The sequence below is a fragment of the Acanthaster planci genome, linkage group LG10 (genome assembly GCF_054643075.1).
Source record: "Acanthaster planci isolate LZ-2023a linkage group LG10, COTS_SCS, whole genome shotgun sequence".
NCBI classification, from domain to species: domain Eukaryota; kingdom Metazoa; phylum Echinodermata; class Asteroidea; order Valvatida; family Acanthasteridae; genus Acanthaster; species Acanthaster planci.
In genome coordinates, this window is record NC_141786.1 from 1,447,265 (window position 1) to 1,469,128 (window position 21,864).

General features: G+C 39.5%; 2 protein-coding genes across 2 annotated transcripts in view; one reads left to right on the plus strand and one right to left on the minus strand.

The window, feature by feature from the left end:
* The window catches only part of LOC147797557 (uncharacterized), a 35,060-nt gene extending 16,965 nt beyond the window's left edge, over nucleotides 1-18,095 (plus strand). Inside the window, exons 6-13 of the mRNA XM_087142445.1 lie at nucleotides 3,846-3,945; nucleotides 4,445-4,512; nucleotides 5,218-5,286; nucleotides 6,671-6,757; nucleotides 9,675-9,984; nucleotides 10,187-10,815; nucleotides 11,100-12,150; nucleotides 13,321-18,095. Of these exons, the coding sequence (XP_086998571.1) occupies nucleotides 3,846-3,945; nucleotides 4,445-4,512; nucleotides 5,218-5,286; nucleotides 6,671-6,757; nucleotides 9,675-9,984; nucleotides 10,187-10,815; nucleotides 11,100-11,279 (1,443 nt within the window). The 3' untranslated portion in view covers nucleotides 11,280-12,150; nucleotides 13,321-18,095. The remainder of the gene's footprint in view (nucleotides 1-3,845; nucleotides 3,946-4,444; nucleotides 4,513-5,217; nucleotides 5,287-6,670; nucleotides 6,758-9,674; nucleotides 9,985-10,186; nucleotides 10,816-11,099; nucleotides 12,151-13,320) is intronic.
* LOC147797558 (uncharacterized) overlaps nucleotides 13,507-21,864 on the minus strand; it is a 45,007-nt gene continuing 36,649 nt past the window's right edge. Inside the window, exons 11-12 of the mRNA XM_087142446.1 lie at nucleotides 19,741-19,928; nucleotides 13,507-13,644 (exon numbers count right to left, since the gene is read on the minus strand). Of these exons, the coding sequence (XP_086998572.1) occupies nucleotides 13,507-13,644; nucleotides 19,741-19,928 (326 nt within the window). The remainder of the gene's footprint in view (nucleotides 13,645-19,740; nucleotides 19,929-21,864) is intronic.

The following is a 21,864-nucleotide window of genomic DNA, read 5'->3' on the forward strand; positions in this document are numbered from 1 at the left end:
GCGATAAAACACAATGTGAAAAAAGGATGGAGTATCTAATAAAATGAAAAAAGATGTTTGTTTTGCAGGTTCACATCTTCCACAGGGCGGTACACGAAATGCATTGCTTGCTTGTCCTGTAATTCCATAATGCATGTCGAACGTCGGAAAGGTTAAGCAGTTTTAGCTCCACAGTCTTATAGACGCAGTTGAGATGTTTAGAAGCACTACTCTCGAAAACATTCTACACTCTGCCATACACGTTAAGTAAAACCACGCTTCGACCAAAACACGAGGCCTAAAGTGCTTCTTATGAGTCAAGATGAAGCAGCTATCGCTTGTAAACATATTTAATGATGAAAGGTTAAAATGATTGATGTATTGGTAACAAATGTGACGTTTTACTTTTTCTTTTTTTAAATGTAAATTCATAAATCATTGTACACTCACAAGAAATGAAGTAATTCAAGTGTATAAGAAAATTCTAGTTATTCAAAGCGCTCCCTTGGGTCAAATGCTGGTAACTGCAAAAAGAACCATCTGTGTGCTGTATAATCACCCCGACCAGCAATAAATCATGATAATTAAGGGGATGCAAACGCATAATCAGATCTTATACTCATGATCTGGTGAAGTAATTAAATAGAAATATTTGAAGAAACTCATACAAAATGCATGGTTCTCTGGCATGAAATGGCGAGGTTTCGACTTTAAAACTGATTAAATTTATCACCTAACGGTGTCTTCCGTTGTTGCTGCAAAATTGAAAACAAAATGAAACAAAATAAAATACTCTCCGTCAAACGTGGGTTAGACTAACTTTGGTGCTATGGCACAAAATCAGAAATGTGCCTTCTCTTAGAAACTGAAATGTTCCGCTTTCCCTTCCAGCCAAATGAATCGCATTATACATTTTTACTAGGACAGATTAAAGCCATTCATGGTAGTTAAACCTAAATAAACCACCATTTTCACTAACGTTTTCGTGCCACGACCTTTCTGGGAATATCACACAAGAATACACACAAACTATATTTACACGGCATTTAGTTCCTAGAATCCTACAAAACCAATAGTAGGCCTATGCGACGTCACCGCCTAACACGACAAGTTTTTGACAAGAAACTTTAATTTCATGATTTGTTTTGATTAAAGATGGCCTTTAAAACTTGATTGTCTTGTTTTTGTTTCCAGTCCTTACTTTGTTGGTACAAGGTTAAGTTTAACTTTTGAATCTGGGTCCTTCTGCGTTTAGACGACAACTGCTTCATCCAAATTAGTGCTATTATAACACGTGAGATGTCAAAATGTGAGAATGTCGATTCAATTCCACTGAATTATTTCCTGTTTGAGTGTAAGCATTAAACTCAAGGTCCCACCAAAACATGAAACTTTCTTTGCGTGATGTCCTTATACACGCCAAAGTATAAACCTTATTCCAAAAAGAAAGAAAGCATAGTAATAAAATATGCAAAGTAGAAATAAATGTTATTGCAGGACAACAAAATAACCAGGCGAATAAAATGTCCAACATCCCGAGTAAAACCAGCGAATCATTACTCCTGTAGATGTATCGGTGTAAATAAGGTAAATCTTTAAATTATCAAGTATCAAATTCTCACAAGTTTGTAAATCGAATCAAAATCTCCTAAAAAGGTAAACAGGTGAAGACTCATTTGAAAAGAGTGTTTTAATTATAGCAGAAAATCCCTAAAATAAAGATAGCATCATACGAAGAGCAAAATTAATGATAAATTTGTAACCTTACTCACACGAGACAAAGTTAAACTGCAGTTATCATGTTAAAGTCAATTTGAGACTGGATGGTTCGAGTGCTTGTGAGTGTTTGCTTCTAAAAACAATCTGTCAATCCGATCAATATATCCTGCAAAGAGATGAGCAACTTGTCCACCCTTGGTATACGTTGCTTACTGCAGGTATTGAAAGCGTCAGTATTATAAAAATGTTATTCGCAATTATAATAATATCGTAGCTCACCGCCGGCCTTCACGGATAGTGAGGCGTGCCACCAGACGAACGCGGAAGCTTAGGCCCTCCCGACGAGCGGCCATCAGGAAAACCCCGGAACGTAATTCGTTAGGGGAGAAATATACCCCCGGGCACCGCAGCATATCAGAGACCACTTACACTCACTAGGCTCAAGGGAAATCTACGGACGCATTTCACCGGTGTTTTTTACAAAGTGACAAAACCCCAGAAAATCATTAATTTTACGATCTGTATTTTTTCTACCATTTTATTTCCTTTGATCCAAAGAACAAATTAGCCAAGTTTCAAAGCAAAATGTTGTTTAATTTCGTGGTAACTGTAAAAAACCAACTGACAAAAAGGCTTGTTCTCTGTGTTTCTCTGTTTCAGGAAGTGACAAAAATTTACATCCTTAGCAGGGCATAAATAGAGACAACATGCACAATGTGATCAATGTGATATGTGCATGTGATCACTTATACATGAACACCTGTTGGCGTGTTGAAGTGTAACAAAAGTAGCAATTTTCTTGAAGAGCGCCTTTTTTTCGATTTGACAAAAGTGTGTATAATGCTATAGGAAAGAAAAGACCACCGTGTTTTTCTGTTTCAACGAAGTGAAAAAAAACTTTATTAATTATTATAAATAAAGTATTCTTTGATTACAACAATATATCTTCAACTAAGTATGGATTAGCATTGCCCAAGTCCTACATTTCATGACTTTGTTAAAGAAATCCTCAATCCGTAACATAAACGTGATCGAAAAGTTGTTATTTTTAAACAACCTTATCTCGGATTGTTTTTTTTTCAGTTTTGTAAATTCGTGAAAACACCGATAATTTATTGGTGTAACTTTTCGAATGTGTTATTGTACCTGTTTTGACAATGCCTGTGCCTTCGAAGGCGATCGACTTTTAACTAGGCATCAACTTGTACTGGGTTAGTTCTTAACATAAATTACACAGCTTGGCGAAGCGAATTGGCCCACCAGAGCGATGTCACGGTACCATCCGTCTGGAAGGTTCCCTTCCACACGCAGCGGAGAATCGCCCAAACTGCTTACAGCACTGCTCAAGCTAAGCACATTACGGAACTCAACGAACAAGAGCCAGGCGCAAAAAGAGAGCGAGCGGCTGTTTTGTTTTAATGGCGCTTTCAGCTACTCATGCTATTCAGGCCAATAACTATACGTTTATTCATAATCTTTATTAAGCAGCATCACATTACGGCGTTAGGAAGAAGGTCCCGTTTTAGAGGTAGGAGGAACCTGGAGTACCCGGAGCAAACTGCGAGAGCGAGTATGGACTGGAAACCAAATGCACTTAGGGCCTGGGCCAAGCCAGGCTTAAACCCTGTCGGTCCTCATTGGTGCAAAGCAAGGAAAGAACCCCTGCGGGGAGCGAGCTGGGCGCGGCACAGCGTTTTATACTGATGAACTGTGCGCAGTACCAACACAGCAGGTACAAGGACGAGACTGGTACCTTGTCTATCCAATGTTTCGTTACAGTATCTTCCAAATTATATTGCAGATGGAAACACTGTAAATCGTTTAAGAACAAATCCTCACTCATTCTGCACTCTAAACCTTGACACGTTTGTGTATTCTTTTTTTTTTCTGTATCCCAGTTATAGGCTAATACTAATTTTCACTGACGGAAATTATGTTTGATGGACCCATGTTGTCCAAACTAAACCTTACTTTAAACTTGGAAGTACAAAGGTGTTACAGACTGTTACGCAGTATCTTAATGTGTTAATCACAGAGTTTGTTTATTCACTCCTGAAAATTTTGATGACGTATCCTACATTCTTTCGGGAAAGAATGGCCTTGTAGATTGTCTTATGAATAAACCACTACGTCTATTTGTAACTCAGATACTTGAGCCAAGTACAACTGTGCGTTGTGGAAGTCTCGTCATGGCGGAAACGTCTCGGAACCCAGAGTCAAAAATGAGCGCAATGGAATCAGTCACTGGTATGTCAATAGCTTTTTTTTCAATTCAAGACTTTGAACTCACAGTGTTTTGTGTTGTAAATCATGAAGATTACATCAGCTAACTTGTACCAACAAACTGTCATTTCGTCTAATCACCACATAACTATCTCCAAGCCCTAAGTTATTCAAGTGTCTTCAGAAAACAAACTTATTTGTTTGGTGTCTACTTTTTATTTAGGTTTCAGTCAATTTTTTTCTGGTATTTTTGGTAATATTTGAATTTTTATTTTCTAAAGCGCAAGAATCAGTATACAAAACTGTTATGATGATGAGGAGGATTAGGAAAATGAGGTAAGATGAGGATGATGGCATGACCAAAACCTGGATATCGTTCATCATCACAAAGATTCTTTGATTTGTTTGAGGCATCAACGTACAATCTGTCCACATTTAATTGAAATGAGGCAAAAGCAGCATGATAAATGTGTACAGGAATAGAATCCCTGATGTAGGTGCCCTCTTAATTTTCTCTTTTCAGAGGGCCAGTCACAACCGCTGTCTCCCCTAAAAAAGAAACTAATTGGTATCACCAAGGCTATACAGCAAGTGAGTATTCTTTGCTCTTATTTTTCAAAGTTTACAATTACCACTCATCTGGCAAAACGACCAGATTTAAGAAAGCAGTTAATTTGAAGCTGAAAGACCAATGGTTAATTTTATTTTTATACATGTATGTAGAAATGTGAACGTGGAACGCGTGGTTTTCCTTTGCAAAGCCGATCGCAGCTCCCCTACTTCTACACATGTTTTCTGACATTATGAACGGGCAAACCTAAGCCAATGTGTTTGCTCCCTTAATTTGCATAATTCAGTTCACTTCTTGGCAAAGTGAAAGTTCCCGTACTTATAGTTACCAATATATGCCATGAAAGCAGAGAACAACACTTACCATGTGCTTCATTCGCCGGCTGCGAATGCCGAGTGTACAGTGCCGCGTGATAGAACATCGCAAGAAGTGGCTTGGCAAGAAAGTACCATGTTGAAAGCACGCTCTTTTTTCTGCGCAGTGAAGTGGGGTTCTTGCATTGAGACGGTTCATTTGAAAACAGAGCTTGAAAGCCAGGCAATGGCACTTGTTTTTTTAAATGCCTCCGATCCTTTGCACCTATAAATGCCAGTTTGGAGGATGTAAAACGTTTCAACCTTTAAGTTCATCGAATGAAGATCACATTTAAATATTGCGTTTACTTAAAATAAATCAAACTTTAATCGATTATAGATGTGTATGGAACTCGACGTTTCTCTTTTCAGAAGACATTGTTGGGCCAAAAATTGGCAGTGACACAAGCTGCTACTCTGTCACCTGACGAAATTGAGGATGTAAGGATATCATTACCCAGGGACAGTCGAGCCAAAATTGTAAAGATTTGGAAACATAATTATGTGATGACCCTTCCATTTTCTACATTAATCTAACGTGGATCCGAGTTGGCATGGGTCCGAGTTGGTTGGGGTCCGAGCTGACTTGATTCCCTAGTGATGGAGTCGAGTCCATCAGGGTAACTGTCCATCTAATCTGAGTTCAAGCCCAGCTTAGTTGACGAGGGTCCAAGTCCAAGCCAAGTCCGAGTCCATTTTTGTGCAAGTCCGGCGCAAGTCTGAGTCCATATTGTCGAGTCTGAACTGAGTCCAGGTGTAAAGATGTTTGATCAAAGAATACCTACAATAAACCTTCAATGCTAGTGTTCAGTATTTATTGAGAAACGTTTTTCACAGGTACGTCAATAAAGTCTACTCTAAGCATTTTCAGTTGTATAGGGTATCTACCACTCCGGGACTCAAACAGACACTCTCTTGGGGCAAAGCCTGCTTTTGCAAAGCGAATCGCGAGAGTAGCCTTGACCTTGAAAACCATGTACATTCACGGGTCTAAGTCTAGGTTTACGGTCACCTCGGTCCGTAACCAACACGGCCCAAGTCCACTCGGTCCCAGGTCAAGTCGGTCACCACTATGGAAAAGTTTGATTGTTTTTAACTTGGATGCGACTTTACTGGTTATTCTCTATATTTTGTCAGTTCGACTATAAAAACCTGGTTATTGGCAATTTTGGTAAAAATAGGGAAATGGTTTTTGAAAAGATTTTGTGTGTGTACAATATTTCCCTAATGACCGAATTGACCTGGGACTGACTTGACCTGGGACCGAGTTGACTCGGACCAAGTTGATTACGGACCAAGTTGACAGGTGCCCTACTTACTTTGAAGGATGTTTCTCTACTTCCCCAACCAACTGATGTTGTTTCCAACATCTCTGTGAACGCCTTACCAGAGAATATGCAGTTTGCTATTTGCACGCCGGCTGCTTCTTGATGACTTGTAGAGCAGAAATTGATTATGTTGGACAGGGAAATGTTTTGATAAACTGACAATGATGGCTAGACGCGCAAGGCAAATGACTAAACGTGGTGCATGCATGTGTATGGCATGTACAATACATGTACTTATGAACTTGTGTAAAAAAAGGTGGACAGGTCACCAGTCAACTTTGCCTATTTATTTACGTAGCTACATTTAGTCAGGTGCACAAAAAAAATCATGCCAGTCAGAGCATGTCTAAAATTTTCAGGAAGAGGTACGAGTACCATCAAAGTGTATATAAGAATTAAGACAGAACAAAATTTTATCAGAATAATACTGTGTTCAAAGTAGGAGGAGCAGGAAAGTTGACTTCGAATTTTATTTCTCTCTCTTTTTTTTTTTTTAGATGAGCGTTTCTCGTCGGACTCCGTCTGATGATTCGGGGAAAAGTGAAGCAGCTCCAGTGGAACATGTGCCACGTTTACAGGAAGAGGTACGAATACCATTACAGTGTATGAGAATTAAAACAGAAGAATTTCTTTTTTCAGAATAGCCCTTCATGAAAATTAAAAAAGGAGCAAAGTGGTAGCAGTGCTTACTTTCATATCAGAAATAAATTACCCAGTTACAAAAAGAAAAAAAGACAAAAAAAAAAAGAAAAACAACCCCCCCCCCCGAAAAAAAAACAACACAACAAAACAAAACAAAACAAAAAGCCAGGGAAGGTAACCCTCCGCAGAACTAAATTCTTTCCTGGGACTCATCCTGTTTTAATTTTTACATTTCACCGAGGGTTAACAGGTCAAGGTGATAGGCCGTCCCCAGAATGGCCAGGAATCACGTGATATGTTCGTTCCACCAAATGGTACACATGACCTAATCCACATCCCGTGATTCCTTCTAACTCTCCCTGATGCTACTTTTAGAGTGGGTTTCGCTAATGGAGTCATCCGGGCAATCATTGCAACAGCGCAGGCCAAACCTACACTCCCATATGTTTGTGCACAAAGTGCTGCTCCCATATGTTTGTACACAAACTCCCTACTGCCACGTGTCTGCTACATGTAAAATATTGAATTACTTTTCAGTTAGTTGGGACATATTTTTAACAATGCTCACCGTTATTATTTTTTAATGAGGATCTTGACCGACATTTTTTAATTAAAATGCTGTGATGTGTTGAATAAATTCCGCTTTGGCGTTCAATATCGCACAGGCAAGTCTGTCGAATCGGCTGCGCGGTGCGCTTTTTACACATGCTTGCCATCATCCTAGACCCGAAAATGATGGCTCGTAACCAAACAATTATGGACAACAGATGCGGAACAGATTTTCCAATTAAAAATCTGAATTTAAAATACAGATTTTGAATGGACTTGATTCTAGTCCGGTAAGAAGTCCAACCAGTCAGCCACTAGCAGAGTCCAAAACGACCCAAGTCCAAGCCGAGACACGAGTCCAAGAAATGGACTCAAGCTTGAGTCTAGACTTGAGCTCGAGTTCTGTATCCCTGACTAATGGTACACTTGATTGATTCAGAATTACGTTGGTCTTCTTTGTCGGCCATTCCCTCAGCCATTTACATGGTCATCGCACTCGGCAGCTCGTACTGTATTACAAGGTGCACAATTATACGTTTGTCATACGTCAGCAGTTAGTAAGTCAGACTTGACGGATTTAACCAACCAGATCGGTATGTGTAGTTATTCATTCTTGCATATGAACGACATGAACTTGCATAATGTATGCAAAATTTCCACCAATCAAAGTAGTCAGACTTGTAGACTCTTTCATTTTAATGTAGTCATAAATGAATTGTTCTAGATTTGACGGTTCGAGGAATCTGAGTAACACCTCCGCTTTCAGGGGTCCCCTGCAAGTGGGAAGACCCACAGATGAGAGCAAGTCGTCGTTGGTGTTCGAGTCTTCCTACTGGTGTTTCTGTAGGCCTATCAAGGGCTTGGGAAGGGATTGGGGACGTGAGGGTTTTTCGTTTTGTCACTTTAGAGAACCGACGAGCGGGGGCCCGTGGGGATCCCCAAATGTACTGGCTTCGTTTGTCCGAACTCCCTCGGAAGCAACCCCTGCTGAGGCGACCGACGAAAAGCCGATCCGTCGTCTCCAGCAGACGTCAGTGGCAACGGTGTAGTCCCCGTAGCAGGCCCCAAGGCAATCCCGCAGGAGGCCCCGCGGACGCCGAACGAGAGGCCCCGTTGTCCGCCTCAGCAGACGCGGAAGCAGGCGCCCCACGCGCAGCACCCGCGGAGGCCACCGGGGCAGCGGACCTGGTCGAGGCACTAGGCCCCGACCGAGCTGCAGAGCCCCGGGCCGCATTCGCAGCCTCGCCCCCGTCGGAAGTCGGTGACAAAGAGGGTTTGGAACGTTTGGACGGGTGTTTGGGGCCTGCTTTATCGTTTTTGCTTCTGCTTTGTGCTTTTTTGGATAATCATGGTATTTGATTAAGTCCTTCTGTAGAATAGTCTTGGTATGAAATGCTATTCCATCAACCACACCAAATTGTCAACAGACTTTGTGTATGCGCAGGTAAAAATTCTTCTGTCAACTAAAACAAGGAAAACATTAATTCATTGTGCGTCAGTTACTTGTTGAAAACAGGTGTGAGGACTTTCAGCACTTTTGATATCACTTGGCTACATATGGAAGGAATGTTACAGAGGGGGACTGGATACATGGATGTTGATCATTGAGTGATTTGCATTGGTACATGCATGGGTCCCCCTCCTCTCTTTGCTTCATGACTGCATTTATCAAAACTGGCCCTCTCTTGTGTGCTAATATCCAACAGCAGGCCTTTTCACAGCTTGGTTATTTTCCTTGGTTGCCAGCCTTCGTTTTTAAAAAGCACATGGGCCGGGAAATCAAACATGTAGGAAGACTGTTCTCATTCCTGTGCTGCGTTACATCGAAGCAGTCCAAGATGTTAACCACTATTTAATATTATGTTACGTTGTAAATGGGAACAGATACCTGGTTAATGGAGAAAATTTAAAAAACTTCCGTTTTGATATGTGAGTGTTTTGTTTGCTGTTTGGTTGTGTACGTGTGTATATTTTCTTGTTGTGCACTTTCCTTTTTATTTTTTTCCTTTGTTTGAAAACAATGAAACATACATTTTAAGAAGCTTTTCTGATCAGTTTCAATGGACAGTAATAGGTCATATTTTACAGGAAAACGAATGTGACTTATGGCTGTGTATGAATAAAACGTTCAATGATGTATTGTACATGACCTTCGTGCTAAAACTAGATATGACGTAATGATCACAACTAGAACATCTCAGTATTTGCTTTCATGACGTCATCACCTTAAGAACTGCTTGCATTTCACGAAACAAAAATTAGACCTTTTAGGCTTTCTGCGGAGATCATCAATTACAAATTTTCTTGCAGACACTACGAAAAGAGGTCAGGTTATCAGAAGATACCACGCGGAAGCTTTGTGAGGAATTAAACACCAAAAGTGCAGACAAAGACTGGAAATCACTTCTTCGTAATCTGTGTGATGTTGGGCCAGAGTCTCTTGATAAGGTTCAAGAGACATCTGACTATCCTGCCAGGGCAGTGCTGGATACATTCCTTTCCCTCCGCGCAAGAGATGAACCTTCAACTATGACAGCAATCATGTACCTGAAAGAGATTTTCACGCGCCTACATATGGACAGAGCCCTTCAAATTCTGAATGAAGATGAGGCAGTTCAAAGTAAGGACGCATTTTAATTTTTTGTCTGGAAAATGTAATGATAAACTTTAAAACTGGTGGAAAGAAAAAATTGGCCTTGGACATTTCATTTGTCTGATTTATTACAACTGACCTCTGAAAGCCCCTTTAGGTTTTGTTTCTGTGTTTTTTTTTATGGTACATTTGCTGCTTTGAACTTTTTAACTTCATTTATAATCTCCAGAACTGCCAAATAGACTACCAACGCATCTACAGAAAGTGCTGAAAGAATTGGAAACAAATAAAGCTCAAACAAGAGATGGGGAATCTAGTGGACATGTTTACCAGCTGCCATATATCAGCATGGGCTACTTTGATAGTGAAGGAGGGAGGCTGTCTTTGGAAGAGTACAACGTGAACTTGTTTGTTCCACGCGGTGCCATTCCGGATGGTCAAGTGCAGCAGGTATATGTCTATGTTGACCCAGATGCACCGCCCATGAATGACATCGATCCACCGGCGACTGCATTGTCTCGTATGATTCAGTGCGGACCCTCGGGATTGACGTTTCAGAAGAAAGTCATTCTTTCATTCCCATACCATGCGGACAAGGACATAAAATGGAAATTAAGTGTCCAAGAGTGCAACAACGACAACGATGTTACTAAGACATGGCGTAACCTGGACGATGGAGTGCTCTTCACAGAGGACGAGGTTGTTGTTCATCTCGAGCATTTCACGGGAGAGAGGGTAATTGGCAAACCGACCCCCGACGTCATGTGTGCTGGTGTATTCGGGTCTGAGTTTGATCCGAATTTAGACCTGTATGTTATCCGCGTCCATGTTTGGAAGAATGAGCAGAGCATACGACAGGTGAAAGTTTTTATTGAAACATTGTAAACTTAATTCTGCAACACTCCAGATTTATTTGAACAATTTGTTTCACGAGTCCAATAAAATGAGGTTTGATACTAGCAATAAGCCCAACGGCACAAAGTAAAAAAGTATTTATATTTTGAGGATAAAAAAATTGTGAGGCGTAAAAGATGACCTTTTATACTTTGGCTGCAGTTGCGGGTGATTTTATTGGAACATAATATTATACTGTGTATTTTAACTTCTATTTCGTTCAATTGTGTAAATTCACTACCCTGCAGAATGTGCTCGATAGGGAACAGCTCATGCGTAGCCATCTGTTAGATATCGACCAATTCTTCCGTTTTCAAGACGGTGGTGGAGACATCTGGATAAGTGTTACCAATGTACCAAATTCATGGAAACTAATTTCGTCGCATGTAAGACTTGATCTTGAATTTACCCTCGTAATAACTTTTTAATGCATTACTCGTTAAAAGGCAATGTCGTATAGCTCAACCAATACCTAGTTAACGAATATAAATATTCTTTATCGCTGTGGACATTGTTTTCTCCTAGGTAAAATTTATTCGAGAGGCTGACGTCCAATATCTCCCGGATAACTCTGTGACCTTTGACCTAAAGACCACTTTGAAAAAAGAGAACACCGCTAGGCCAAATGTTGCCTTTTTTGTATCACTTCGGCAAGGATTACAGGGCTTAGAGAGATACCTTCAATTCAGAAGACCATATGTGAGTTTGAAATATTGTCGATCTTATATATTATTTGATATCTTCCAATTATGACTATGGACAAGTTTGCCTTATGAGTTATAATATTTGGCTGTGCTTTCTGATAACGGTGGTCATTCGATGTTTTCAGTTGCTATCTTCCAATTCTTTTCAGTGCTATTCATAGACATTTTAATAAAATCTCAACAAACGACCTTGCTGCAGTCCATATGATGTGCGACTAATAAAAACAAATTAATTGATCTCATGATTATCCTTTAATTCATGTAAGCAACAAGAACGTTTTTAAGTCTTTTCGTCACAGTGAAATAGACTCCCCATTGCTCAGGAGCGATCTTCCGAATAATTATTTTGCAGCGCCAAGTCGAAGTCGGGCAGCATTGTACTTGCGGTTCGAGGGTAAGTTGTCATCAGCAAAGAACGGCACATTTCGCGGTGTCACCTGTCAGGTTTAACCTAACAAAATAAAATACGGGTACTTCAATAACAACTTCGCTCTTTAGCCTCAAGAAAAGGTATTTGACAGCAATACTAAATAAATAACTACTGAAATATTTTTTTCCTTTCTAGTACGCTCTCGTGCTGTGTCCCTTGTGCAGGGTAAGTTTGTTTTCAAAATCTTTGTCCTGAAAAGAAAATTTCGTGACTCGTTGTATAGTCATACTTTTGCCGTACGTGAACTTGCACTCTTTTATCAGAAAGTGATAAAATTTATCCCCTTCTGAAGTATAGGAAACTTTTCATTTTCAACAAACAGATAAAAATTGTTGGGAACATTTATCATTCATCAGTCTGAAAAGAGAGTCAGTTGGATCAGCGAGGATTTTCTTCTTCAACAACAGATTCACTTTATTAATACAAATTGTACAAAACTTGTGCCCACTTCGTAGCTTCATATCTTTGTAATTATAAATTTTGACTTGTTTTCATGTATTGTCTGGCACTTTGATCACAACTTCAAACCTGACTGTGTAAAAATCAATATGTCGTTATGGTGCTTCTGTTCTGTGCAAATTCCACATAGATATGTTCAAATGCACTGCGCAATGAAGGCATTAAGCGAACAGTGTACGAGGCGCCTTAGACAGCCACCAAACGATCCACATCCAGTCAAAACTATAAAGAGATGACAGTAAGAAGCACGCATTTGCAGTTTTAGCAGTGGGAGGAAAACCCCAGGGGAGAAATTTCTGGGTAAAACCCACGGAATCAGTTGGGGACTGAAAACCCGTTGACCTAGCAAGGAATCAAATCCAGACTGCAGAGATGAAAACTGAAAAAAATACTTTGCGAACCAGACTCCCTATCTTCTACTTGTCATCCACTGGGAACCAGAGAACCAGGTGTAGAGCCACAGTTTTGTTCTTTCAATTCATAATGGCAGTAACTCCCATTTAACTCATCTGACTCTCCCGACTCTGCTTGAAAACAGGCCCGCTGAAATCTTTTCTATGCTATCAACTCGATGATGATTCAAGTAGCTTTTCCTTCGGAAACGTCAAATTATGGAAAGACAATGATTTATGTATAAAAAATATAACGCCACGACCAAAATATTAGGACACAGACGCAAACATTGAAAAATAAAAAAAAAAATTAATCTTAAATTAACTTTAATTTAATCTAATTTTATTTTTTTGAAATTAAAACTCATATACTTCTGACATGTAATCATAGGAAAGAACGGAGATGCAGTTTCTTTACCCTAACATCTGGTAAAAGAAGGGATTAAAAAAAAATGAAATAAACGCTTACTTTCGTTACTTACAGGAAACATTGAGGAGTGGTCTTGATCAGTTCATGAATGAAACAGGGAACTACGGCGGTATGTCTGCAACAACATTGGGCAGACTTTGTGAGGTGTTGGATAAAGAGAGTGGTCGGAATTTGATTGCGTTGACAGCGTGCATTCTTAATGGGCATGGGATAAACTGGCACGAGTCTCAATTTGAAAGCCTAGGATTCCAATTTGCATCGGATTTGATTGCATTCCATTTCAGTAGGTGCCACGCCAAAGGGCTTCCCCAAGATGCAGGAGTCGTTATCCTTCTTGAATATTTGAATTCCCTCAACATCCAAAAAGCTGTGAATATACTGGAAGAAGGAATGCCGCCAATGGAACTTTAAGCACTAAGAGTATTTTTTTTTTGAGGGAGTGGCACATCGTTGGCACTCTTCCTCGGTACTGCATTGAAAGAAACAAGTTGAGTGCGTATTAAGTACCTTGGCACTTCATGAAGGGAAGGACTATTCTTTGCCCTCGATCAAAATAATTATTGCAGTCATCTGAGCTTTATTCTGAGTGTTGTTTAGCAGCGCAGTGAGTGTTGCTAGGGTTATGTTCATAGATTTCCACGTCCACATGTACACTGTTGCACTGCACAAAATATGCACTCATGGGGAATAGTATAAAATCCCTGAGAAATAGCGCTACCTGTTGATGCATAGGGAGACTACAGCCTTATTGTTCTGCCAGAAATCACAATCATGACCATTTGAAAATTTTCTTCTCTCAATTTCGAGAGGAGTTTTGTCTGGAAAATAATTTTAGAGAAAGAAAAAGCTTCAACAATATAGAATAAAAAAACGTCTGGGCCGGAAATGCAAAAAAGAAAGTGAAATGACATTAATTGTGTTTCTTGATCTGAAGATACGGTTTTTGTTCTGATGTTAGATTATATATCTGCTTTCTCAGACTGCTACAAAAATGGGTTCGTAACATTTCACATTTTGTTCAAGTACACCGAGTAAAAATCACTGCCATGTATCAGTTTAATTTTTGGAAGGAGTGGTCAAATTTGGGGACGATGTTACTCTTTCAAGTCATTTTTTTTCAAGTTCTGTAAATTAAGGTATTAGTAAATATTTAAGGCCGTTTCCGGAGAACCTTTTTAAAAAGAAGTAAGCAAGGAAAAATGCACATGCAAAAGTTTCTGCACCTAATTTTTATCTGTCGAACGGATCTGGAAGCGATCAATTTTCAGGCAGTGTATGTGTTAAGGTGAATTCAGCGACCTCGTGTGATCATTCCCAAAAAGCACAAAAATTGGAGCTCGCCGCCAGATCAGAAGAGGCTCTCACCACATCAGTAAACAAAACTCACCAGCGCTGCGAAAGAACACCTACATCACGCCGCTTAAAAACCCTTCATTGCGCTGCCAAACAACACTTATCGCGTGCACTGGAGTGAAACAACTCACTGTAACATGTAACGGGGCCTAAAAAATAGGCCGTCAAATGAGCATGGAATCTGCAGCTAGCTGATGTATAGAGTCATGTAAAAATACTAGTGTGTGAAGGGTTGCAAATATTGCACAATAGAGGTATAGTTGTCACGTGACATTTAGTGTGATAGTTAAGCCGCAACCTAATTTGTGAGATATGAAAGCGCTCTGTAGCACCGTGATCAGAATAGTGGCCAAAATGTAATATGTAATCAGTGCTCTGAATGATGTAATTGCCCAGCTTTTGGTAACTGATATTGTGTACTGTGTATTTGTCTAATTTGTTTTATGTACCAACGGATCCCATGTGTATGTGGTGTATATATACCTTGATATTAACGCTTTACAAGGAAGAAGATCTTTACGTGGACGGGACCATGTGGCTGAATGTAATTATAGTACGTTCTTGAAATCTGCCATTTATGAATTATCGGCAGTCCTGTCAATATGTTAATTGCGTTCTCGCTATCGTTGTTTTCAACAGTAAGATTTGCGTCAATATTTCCCGACTTACTGGGTAGTTACGATACAATGAAGCAGGAAAGGAAGAGAGGGATATTTATTACTCGTCTCTCATTTACTGACAAAAATAGCGCGCCTGAAAGCCTGTTCTTGGAAATTTAGTAACAAAGGTACCTGACTCAGGTAACTGAGGGGACGAAAAGTTTTAGATATAATTATGACAGCTGGTTTTTACGATATCGAAATTCCTATCAATTTATAAATTTGTGGACCATAATATTTTTTACAACGCATCACATTATGATCTGGTGATTATCAGATGCAAACAGTTGTGTGAAAGTTACAGCCTGCAGCCAAATTTACTTCTTGCACCACTGAAATTTCTGCTTATACCCTTACAGTAATATAAGAGCAGTGTTAGGCTTGATGCAGGAACATGTACAGTAGTATGAAATCGAATTCTTGGATGGATGAGTTACACTGATAATTCAACAGAACGTGTATATAACAAATTTCAAAATGTGAGTTTGTGTGCCCGCTTTGTAAGGGCAAAGGGCTTTGCGTGGACGGAAACCTAAAACTTTGGCTAGTTCAAGCGTGACTGGTCTGTTCATCGTCAGATTTAATTACAGTTTTGCTTTGCATGTATGGTTATCGTTGATATTATGTTTCATGTGTTAAACAGGAAATTCACCACTGACAATTTTCCCGGCTTACTCTAGAGACGACGCGTAGAAATGAAATTTAGCACCTGTCTCTCGTTTACTGGTAGATGTAAAAACTACGGGCAAGGAAGCCTATTCTTGAAAATCCATTGGAGGTCATGTACATGACCAGGATTATGGCTCTTTAAAATGAACTATGATAATAAAAGGAGGGTCAAAAGTTCCCGTTTGAAAGTGTTACATTTTAGACTTACAACATATTTTTGTGGCTTACAGAATTAACCAAGGGAGGGCATAGCAAATTTCAGGTCTGTGGAACTTGACTCTCGTCATGTTTCTTATTCGAAACATGATATTCAGTGCATATTTGACACCTTCCCATGGACTAAGTTGATTCATTTTGCATTCCATTTGCAATTGTGATCAGCAATATGTGTTAGTTAGGGGAATGTTTCCCTGTTTCAGCGTACCCTCTCTGTGCATGAGACTACACTGCAATTTAGAAAGAACTATTGTTACTTAGAGCAAATTGAGATTACTATATACTTAGTCTTTTAATGCTTTTGACATTTTGTAACGACGAGACAATACCTTTGGTTGATAAAATTTAGTATATTTTCTCTCGATGAGCCATAGGAAACTGTTTACACGTGATATCTTATGTCACGTAATATTTCTATGCAGTGTACCGGTAAATGTAATTACACTTATGGAGTATGCTATATAGCAACAATATAACATGGTAGTTAGTCGAATGGGTTTTTGAGGTATAGGTGGAGAAGTGTTCTTTGAAAGCTCCTATTACTACCAAGTTCTTAACTGGTGACCATGGTGGATGCCAAAACATTGTAACATTTACTACGTAATGCTTTTAAATGGTGTATACATATTCGTTAATTCTGAAATGTTGACTTTTACTCAGTTTCTTTGAAATAAGGTGAAAAAAAGCGTTTAAAAGTGAAAGGATTTTTCAATTTTAATTTCAGTTTTACCTTAAAAGCCAAACCATTTCTTCTCTTAATCTTTGATATCACCACTGCATGGAACCGCCAATGTAGCAGATTTATTTTAATTTTGCCTTTGTACAACTTTGGCTTTGTTTGTAGGTGCCTTGTGTTTGCTGCTCATATAAAATTATTAATTATTACCCGTCGTTTTTGCACTAAAAAGACTTTTTGCTAAACATCTAATGCACAATTTATGTCTTGCAGGGGGCTCACAGTTGTAGGCTTTGGGGTCAGGTGTATTTTAAGTAAAGGGCGTAAAGAAGTGGAGGGACATTTTATAGAACCAGATGTTTACCTGGTAGGACCAGTTACTTGATATTTCATGGTCAAAGTCGAAACAGATGTAGACAAACCCTTGTGACCAAACTGAAATCACAGTATCCTGGGAAATTGACCAATTAGATAAAACTTAGAGAAATTCCTACACGAATAATAAAAATACAAAAAACCTATCTTTAGAAGTAATTTTCTGAGAGGACCTTCCACAACTTTTGACTGTTTCGGTTGAGTCTTGTTGTGCAACTAACAAAAACTGCAAATTTTGTAAATCTTTACAGAACAGGCAAACCGCCAAGGAAGATACCTTTTAGTAGTTTTATTGTCTATGCTTTGGTATTGGCAATTTTATAATAATTTCATGTACGTACCTATGTTTTGGTGTCATTTGTTTTCCTGGAAATAGACGTTATCAAATAAGTACTAGATATTAGACTAGATATCACTAACGTGAAAAAGGGTTAAGCTAAGTAGTACTGTAGTAATGGATTCTACTTTTTGTCCAAACACACCATTAATACTTGTATAACCAGAGCACCTGGAAAATTCATCAGCGTAATTATTTTCCTTCCCTGAACGATAGTGTATGGCAAAGTTAAAAATACTTAGATCGGCAACCCAACGCTGCTTAGTAGCATCTAATTTTGCCGTTGACAGATGACTCAAAGCGTTGTTACCAGTCCAGACTTCAAGCTTAAATTGTTCAAATACTATGAACATTTTGGTAACGACCACTTTTAAGGTTAACAGCTAATTCTGTGGAACTATACATATCCATATTGCATTCATTGGGTCTAAGTGCACGACTTGCATATGCAGCACCATCTTGTTTTTATGACAACACAGAACACAACCCATCAAATCTGACATCTCTGCAATAAATGGTTTTGTGAAATCTGCATAACCCAGAATTGGCGCACTGGTTGGCTTCTATTATGTGTATCAAAAGCATCTTAACATGAACTTGTCCACCTCTTACGGAAGTAATGGGGGGGGGGCTTTTGTTGACACCCAGTGACCAAAGACTAAAACTCTTTGAAGATTTTAGCAAATAAACGAACATACCCCTTTACAGCACCTGACAAATCCTATAATTTGCTCTTAGCTGTTTGACTGAAGACTGAAAAGGCCAATCTCGTACTACTGTACCTTGATTTCATCAGTTGCAATGCCTTTAGCTGAAAACATATAGCCCAAATAAGAAACCTGTAGTCTAAACAAATGACACTAAGACGGTTGCAGCTTGAAATTGTGAGCATGTAATCTGGAGAACAGCTTGAAATTGTGAGCATGTAATCTGGAGAACACAATGTCTAAACAATCCAAATGTTGATCAAATATAGACGAATATACTGAAATGTCATCCAGAGAAACAACATAAGTGACACACGAGAAGCTAAATCATCCATACACCGCTGCGTCTGTCTTTGAAAGACGTTGTAATGTACTCATACAGTCCTAATGTGGTAGTGAAAGCCATTTTCAGCAACCCTAACCCGATGATAGCCACACAAATCCAGAGTGCTAAAATCATTGATATCAACCAGAATAAGTGGAAAAGAATCCCGTTTCAAATTTGTGACAATATTCAATCTCCGATAGCCTACGGACATTCCCAATGAACCATCCTTTTTATCTTACCAAAACGACGGGGGCTGCATATACACTGCAACTTTCACGAATGATACCCTGTTTCAGCAAATCAATAATGTGTTCCTTAACTTCATCAAACTGATATTCTACGATATTGTGAATTTGGCCCATCTATCTTAGTTTGTATAAGATGCGTAACTGTGGAGGTGTCAACCAAATCAAATTCGTGCTTTGAAAATACATATCGGTTTTTATCCAGTAGTGAATATATCTTTTCTTATTGTTCGGCTTCCATAGACTGTGCATGCATTTAGTTTGTGTATCCGCCCATGGGCAATAGTGATATAATTTGCCTTCAGGTTTTGAGTGGGGCAACACAATAGGCATTTTTGGCCACTTTTTTTTTCGTGAAATAATCTTTTGTATTTAAGGGGCCGGGACAGAGTAGCAGAAAAAAATGCTACTCCATAGACTTGTGCATCAATCCGCTGCTACTCGCTGCAACACAGGGCTAGGACTGATCGAAAAGGAAAAGGCCGGGGCAGAGTAGCAGAAAAAAATTCTAGTTAACTGGTAACATAATGACGACCGCTATACGTTCATGAGGAGGACACCAGTGGTGGGAGCTTTCTTTAAAGCGCATGCGTACGCATGCGTACGCGTGGTGGCAGTAGCATTGGTGCGCGGCGCAGGGCTGAGGTCTGTTTGCCGCAAATCGTGCCTCAAATGTCTAATGGCTACATGTCCTTGGTATAGGGCGTGTACATGTATAACGTTTCCCGCCCTCTGCCCCCCGGTAGAAGTGTTTCTAAAGTGTGGTATGTTTCATTTCAGCAAATAGAATTGACAATTTGAGGCCAGAGAATGAGAGCCTCTGGTGTGCATAGAGAATGAAGCCAATCTGTGCGGATAAGACAGCTAATGGGAAAAGATTGTTCTCCAGGGCTTTATTCTTTTACTTACGCATCCATCTTCGGCGTCCCCTTTTTCCGACATTTTAAACACAGCTGTTTCCAAGGGGTCGGCATTGTAATCCTTATCAAACACGATCAATCCAAGGTCCATGACATCATCAAAAGTCATTGCCATGACAACGGTTGTCAAGAGCATCAGAACCGCCACCTGTCGCACCGTAAGTGCCATGTGTAATGCTTCTCAAAAAACATGGAAAGTTGAAAAGTGAAAACAGAATAACACCAGCTTCTTGCCGGAGTTAAATGAGTCATTTACCGGAAAAAACAAAACCGACACCAAATGAACACAGACAAAACAAGCGGACTTTTGTTATTGAGCCCTTCAACTGGAGAAATAAGAAAGAACAAAAAATGTACTTTGTGCGTAATGTGTATATTTCTCCTTAAGGGGCGTGGGTAGCGGGGCTACAGCACCTACTTTCTGGGAAAACTTTTGCCACACGACCTTCTTTTCGGTGGACCCACAAATTTTCATAATACTCGAATTGAAGGAATTCAATGAATACCTTTGATGCCCGAAAAGATGCTCAGAGAGTATTCTTGAGATACATATGAAAAGTACAAACCACGATATGTTGTAGCATGAGACAATAAACTCGCACTAATTGATTCGTGTGGCTTGCCTTCCCACTCTTTTGCGATCGCCGTGAGTCAGGCCGATCGTTTACCCTTCCCACTCCCAGATACGAAGACGGGAAATACCAGAAAAGAACTACGTATAAACTCTTCAGCTGAGACAGCTTAATAGAAGGTAAAATACTGATAGCACTTACTTCTGTTAATACAGCTCTTTATGTCTGTTGTGCAGGTGATTCGGGAAATGAAGTCAATTGCTTTAGCGTCAGAACTTCCTGCAACATTTGCATAGGACTTCCAGGATAACAATTGTACACTTTCACCATCAGTATGCCCGCTCACACTACCGAAATTGCTTTGGTGTCTATGAGGCCTGAGATTTAATCGGATCTTGAAAGTTCGTTCCACACTCACACACATCAACTTAATTCAGAACATTATAAATCGAGGGCATCAGACAGGGTCCACTATTGCATCACCTGAAATCAGACTCCAACAGATCAACGAGCCCGACACAATTACGATTGGTAAGGCCACTGAATTGGCGCCCTCAACTTTTTAGTTTTCCTATTAATCAACATTTTGTATAGATATGTTAAAACCATCAAAATAAGATATGACAGCGAATCAGCTCCGAGATGAGAGAAGTATGAGAACATCAAAGGTCTGGTAATGATTTAACGCATGCATGGAACATTGTCTGCCATTCGCTGAAAAGTTCACAATTTGTGACGTCAGGAAGAAAACAGCCGAAGGGTGTTGACTGGTTGATGGGTCCAACAGCTTCCTAAAATTGTCGGCGTTTGTGTCAGCGAGATGCCTCTGAAGGCAAGGTTACATGGTTTCTTTAGTTCTCAGCTCCCAGAACAGTTTGTATTGCAGACAAAAGCAGACCAGATGAGGGAAATCGGTCAATTTTAGCTGGTACTCGGTCACAGTTCCATGATCATGAAAGGGAACCATCGCAAGAACGTAAAATGCAATTCTTCCATAGGACACACGTGGCTCTTTTCCCCCCAATCTCTAGAAATTGCCTGGATTTCACATTATCATTCTACTGTTTTAACAGACAGTGTATCCCAACTAAAAACATACACATGAATTGTCAAAATTGAAAATACGAAATTCAATTTAATGAAACTTCAGTAAGTTACAGAATGTTATATAAAAAGCGGATACAAACGCCATTCAGAATTTAAACTAACACAACTGCTAGACGAAATAACAGGTAAACAAACTCCGGTCTTCTTGAGTAGATAACAAAAATGGAAAGTTCCAAAAAGTAAAACAAACAAGTTGCAAACAAGAAAAAAAATCAGCATAACCATTTTCTTCTTAAATCATTGGCTATTGAAACTAATCAGTACACTTTTAGTTTTTAATTCATCACAAAACACAACAAATTCGCTTCTACTCAAACAATTACTCCGCAAAATTAACATTGGATTTACAAAATCTGCATGGAGTCTTAGTTTATAAGATGTCATTAATTTCGGGGACTGGTTTGTAAGATTCACAGCCGAGTTCAACATATGAC